The sequence below is a fragment of the Xenopus tropicalis genome, chromosome 8 (genome assembly GCF_000004195.4).
Source record: "Xenopus tropicalis strain Nigerian chromosome 8, UCB_Xtro_10.0, whole genome shotgun sequence".
Classification (NCBI taxonomy): domain Eukaryota; kingdom Metazoa; phylum Chordata; class Amphibia; order Anura; family Pipidae; genus Xenopus; species Xenopus tropicalis.
Window position 1 is genome coordinate 145,279,583 of NC_030684.2, and position 5,275 is coordinate 145,284,857.

The 5,275-nt window shown below is 54.3% G+C and overlaps 1 protein-coding gene across 2 annotated transcripts in view; it reads left to right on the forward strand.

The window, feature by feature from the left end:
- Positions 1-4,809, forward strand: part of smad6.2 (SMAD family member 6, gene 2) — a 13,577-nt gene extending 8,768 nt beyond the window's left edge. The window contains exons 1-4 of one of the 2 annotated variants that reach the window (XM_031891665.1): positions 353-477; positions 613-1,079; positions 1,314-1,430; positions 3,195-4,809. In XM_031891665.1, coding sequence (XP_031747525.1) covers positions 665-1,079; positions 1,314-1,430; positions 3,195-3,766 — 1,104 coding nt within the window. In that variant the 5' untranslated portion in view covers positions 353-477; positions 613-664 and the 3' untranslated portion in view covers positions 3,767-4,809. Of the gene's footprint in view, positions 1-352; positions 478-612; positions 1,080-1,313; positions 1,431-3,194 lie in introns of those variants that run through there. The other variant, XM_004920187.3, reaches the window with a different exon arrangement.
- The last annotated feature ends 466 nt before the right edge of the window (positions 4,810-5,275 follow it).

The following is a 5,275-nucleotide window of genomic DNA, read 5'->3' on the forward strand; positions in this document are numbered from 1 at the left end:
TATCTCAGGCTTTATTTCACCATAGGTTCCTGCACTCTTTATATCTCAGGCTCCCTACACCATATTCCCTCTGACTTGCCCCCTACCTTTAGGGTTCTGCCCCCTCACACCTGCAGGAAGATGTGGCAGATTCATCCCAATTAGAGCTGAAATCCCACCTCTAAGCTCTGGCCGTACCCAATTGCACATGGGATCAACACCATCAACCTTTCCTGTTATCTGTGTGTGACAGATTGTAAGCTCTTTGGGCGAGATCTATATGTTAAATATATTAGCAGCAATTGCAAGAATGTTTCCCAGGCATCTAACATACAGTTCCACACCCCCCTATGTAGGACCGTCAGGATTTGGTTTACCATTTGTGCATTTTATTGGCAGGGGATGGAGTCTGTACATTGATCCACTTACTGACATGGAGGGTATCGGGCCAGTTCTGAAGTCCCAGTAGATCTCCAGTCTCTTATTTGGATATTTCAGGCAAGTGGGAAATAAGATTTAAAGAGATACCCACCTGATTTATACACTTGAATTACATTGGCTGCACATTGCAGTTCTGCCTATGGGTGGGAGCCGCCATATTGTTTCTGATACTCGTTTCTGTTTGCCACACAGCGTATCTTGCCCCGCAGTCTCCGGGGCCCTGCCAGTTGCCCATCTCCATCTTATGTTCCGTTCCCGCCGGTCTGTCTCTGCGAGGCAGCTTTGGCGGCAGCGGTGCATAGTGCCCAGCCGGGGTCAGGGGGAGGGGGCGCCCCCCAGCCCCGAGGATTTGCAGAATGCCCTGCGGCCTGCAGCCCACCAGCTCTTCAAGAAGCTGAAGGATGAGCAGCTGTGGCAGTTGGCGGAGGCGCTGGAGAGCAAGGGATCCTGGGAATGTGGGTGTGTCTATTTGCCATGGGATTCTAGGAGCGGGAAGCAGCCCCCCCAAGTGCTGCTGTGCAAGCTCTATCGCTGGCCGGATCTGCGCCATGGGGCCGAGCTCAAGAGGTTGATCCAATGTGAGAGCTTCTGGAGGAAGAGCGGAGAGGGGACTTCCCTGTGCTGCAACCCCTACCACTTCAGCCGGCTGGCAGCTCCAGGTCTGCACAGGATGCTGGGAATTTACTGCCCTGTCCTATGTTTATGGGAATAATTGCCCCAACATGGGGCCTCCATTGATCTGTAGTCCTGTCTGACCAACTAGACCTCTAGCTGTGCTTATGGAATAACTGTAGTGTCCCAGCAGTTAGGTATGGGGGGGCTCTAGGGTCCCCTAGAGGAAAGTGTACCCCCTGTCTCCCCATAACCTGCATTTCTTACTCCTCTCTTTGCAGATTCAACGTCCCCTTTATCCATTAAAGCACGGGAGATCGCTCGGACCTTCCTGGCGGATAATCCCATTGCCCACTCAGTCCAGCGGGGCAAGATAAGCAGCATTCGAGGCTGTCAGGGTAAGTAGACATGGCAGACCTTGCCCCAAGGAGCTTACAATCTAGTTGTATAATGGGAGGCCCTGCCCCAAGGAGCTTACACTCTAGTGGTATAATGGGTGACCCTGCCCCAAGGAGCTTACACTCTAGTGGTATAATGGGAGGCCCTGTCCCAAGGAGCTTACACTCTAGTGGTATAATGGGGGGCCCTGTCCCAAGGAGCTTACACTCTAGTGGTATAATGGGAGGCCCTGCCCCAAGGAGCTTACACTCTAGTGGTATAATGGGGGGCCCTGTCCCAAGGAGCTTACACTCTAGTGGTATAATGGGAGACCCTGCCCCAAGGAGCTTACACTCTAGTGGTATAATGGGAGACCCTGCCCCAAGGAGCTTACACTCTAGTGGTATAATGGGAGACCCTGCCCCAAGGAGCTTACACTCTAGTGGTATAATGGGAGGCCCTGCCCCAAGGAGCTTACACTCTAGTGGTATAAATGGAGGCCCTGTCCCAGGAGCTTACACTCTATGGTATAAATGGGAGACCCTGCCCCAAGGAGCTTACACTCTAGTGGTATAATGGGAGGCCCTGCCCAAGGAGCTTACACTCTAGTGGTATAATGGGGGGCCCTGTCCCAAGGAGCTTACACTCTAGTGGTATAATGGGAGACCTGCCCCAAGGAGCTTACACTCTAGTGGTATATGGGAGGCCCTGCCCCAAGGAGCTTACACTCTAGTGGTATAATGGGAGGCCCTGTCCCAAGGAGCTTACACTCTAGTGGTATAATGGGAGACCCTGCCCAAGGAGCTTACACTCTAGTGGTATAATGGGAGACCCTGCCCAAGGAGCTTACACTCTAGTGGTATAATGGGAGACCCTGCCCCAAGGAGCTACACTCTAGTGGTATAATGGGAGACCCTGCCCCAAGGAGCTTACACTCTAGTGGTATACATGGGAGGCCCTGCCCCAAGGAGCTTACACTCTAGTGGTATAATGGGAGGCCCTGTCCCAGGAGCTTACAACCTAGTGGTAATGGGAGACCCTGCCCAAGGAGCTTACACTCTAGTGGTATAATGGGAGGCCCTGCCCCAAGGAGCTTACACTCTAGTGGTATAATGGGGGGCCCTGTCCCAAGGAGCTTACACTCTAGTGGTATAATGGGAGACCCTGCCCCAAGGAGCTTACACTCTAGTGGTATAATGGGAGGCCCTGCCCCAAGGAGCTTACACTCTAGTGGTATAATGGGAGGCCCTGCCCCAAGGAGCTTACACTCTAGTGGTATAATGAGAGACCCTGTCCCAAGGAGCTTACACTCTAGTGGTATAATGGGAGGCCCTGTCCCAAGGAGCTTACACTCTAGTGGTATAATGGGAGACCCTGCCCCAAGGAGCTTACACTCTAGTGGTATAATGGGAGGCCCTGCCCCAAGGAGCTTACACTCTAGTGATATAATGGGAGGCCCTGTCCCAAGGAGCTTACACTCTAGTGGTATAATGGGAGGCCCTGTCCCAAGGAGCTTACAATCTAGTGGTATAATGGGAGAGCCTCCTCCAGTTGTGTTAGTGACTAATGATGTATGGGTTGGACCAGAACCCTCAGGTTCTCCCACAGGTAAATGGTAAATGAGTCCTTGGCTCTTTAAGGGCCTTAGGTGCCTCTGAAGGTCTCCAACGTCCCACCCAAGTGATGATAGTTCCTTCCCCCGGCCCGGCCCAAATGTGTCTTCTCTAAGGGCATGATGTTCTCTAGGCCTTGCCTCACCTGGGTCTCCTCCTTTTCCTCCTCAGATACCACTCTGTCCAGAAGTAACACCAGGGATGGCTACTGGTGCAAACTGGCGTACTGGGAGCACAGGACCCGAGTGGGGCGCCTCTACAATGTGAGCGAATCCTCTGTCCACATTTTCCATGACCTTCCAAAGGGGAGCGGGTTCTGCCTGGGTTACCTACACTCTGAAACCCGTAACGAGATGGTGAGGCGCACCCGAAAGAAGATTGGCCAGGGCCTGACCCTCAGCTATGAGCAAGATGGCGTCTGGGTGTACAATCGCAGCGATCACCCCATCTTCGTCAACTCCCCCACCCTGGCCCCCATGAGTGGTCGCGGGCAGTCAGTCTACAAAGTTCTGCCTGGATACTCCATCAAAGTGTTTGAGCAAGGGGTCAGCATGTCCAGCTACACTTATCTGGGGGATGGGCCCTGTGACCCCCATAGTGTGCGCATCAGCTTTGCAAAGGGCTGGGGGTCTTCCTACTCCCGGCAGTTCATCACCTCCTGCCCATGCTGGTTGGAAATTCTCCTTTGCCCCCCAAGATATCCAAGAGATGAGAGTATCTTCCCAAGGAACCGTGTCCTGTAGGCTCCTTTAAGACAAGACTACCCCCCATAGGCCAGCTAGGGGGGACCTGAACCCCTGAGAGATCTGCTGCCTTCAGCATCATTTTAGGATCTCCGGGCTCTTAAATCTATCTAAGGGCTCCTCATGGGTCCATGGTGTTCCATATTCTTCCTCCATGTTCCCTGGTCCCTTAACCTTCACTAGAAGAGGTTCCAACATGGAGCCCACTGGGTGCCCAGTGCCTTTGATAGGGCAATGGATTTGATCTAATTTACCTGGGACCAATAACACCTGGGAGGGGGGTGTCCTATAAAGCTCTATTGGTGCCTTCTGTTGGATTTGTTCCGGAAAACCACTCAACAACCAACCAGTCATCAACCTTCTCTTTATTCCATTGGACGATTCTATATGCTAAACCTATCAGGGGGTCAGTTCAGTTGTCCAATCATAGATGGGAAATTGAGTACCAGGTGAATAATTACAATGGGGGGATGTGCAAGTAGATCTGGGATGGGAAACCTGCTGTCCTTCAAGTACTGTTAAACTACAACTCCCAGTATTCCCCAACAGCCAATGAGAAGTGTAGTTCAGTAACGTCTGGAGGGCCCCCAGGTAGGACGTCCCTAATGTGAGTCAGGAAGGAGGGATGTGGGAATGGAATTAGATGCAGAGCAAGAGGGATGTGAGTGTCCGTGAGCGTCTGGCCGGCCAATTGGGCAGAGAAGGGTATTTGCAAGGTGTAGAGAAGGAAATGGGGTTAAAACAAGGGTCTTATGCCCCCCTGAACCCCATCTTTCCTGGCAATAAAGGGAATGAGAAAGTGAAGTGATAATAGGAAAGGTGTAAATAGTGGCGGCCCCACAGCCAAATCATTTTAGGGCCCCCCTCGGCCATAATCATATATAAACTGCTTATCAGTCAGTGTCCCCTCTGGGGCCCAAAGCGACTGTCTATTGTTACGTCTGTGGGTTTGTCTAGTTCTGCCGATTCATTCCCTTAATAAACAGCAGCAGCAGGGGGTGCGGAGAGGCAGGGGGTGCGGAGAGGCAGGGGGTGCGGAGAGGCAGGGGGTGCGGAGAGGCAGGGGGTGCGGAGAGGCAGGGGGTGCGGAGAGTCAGGGGGTGCGGAGAGGCAGGGGGTGCGGAGAGTCAGGGGTGCGGAGAGGGAGGGGGTGCGGGGAGGCAGGGGGTGCGGAGAGGCAGGGGGTGCGGAGAGGCAGGGGGTGCGGAGAGTCAGGGGGTGCGGAGAGGCAGGGGGTGCGGAGAGTCAGGGGGTGCGGAGAGGCAGGGGGTGCGGAGAGTCAGGGGGTGCGGAGAGGCAGGGGGTGCGGAGAGTCAGGGGGTGCGGAGAGGCAGGGGGTGCGGAGAGGCAGGGGGTGCGGAGAGTCAGGGGGTGCGGAGAGGCAGGGGGTGCGGAGAGGGAGGGGGTGCGGGGAGGCAGGGGGTGCGGAGAGTCCAGGGGTGCGGAGAGGCAGGGGGGTGCGGGAGGAGAAATGCCCGGGGCACGGGTATGATGTATGGGGGGAGTGTA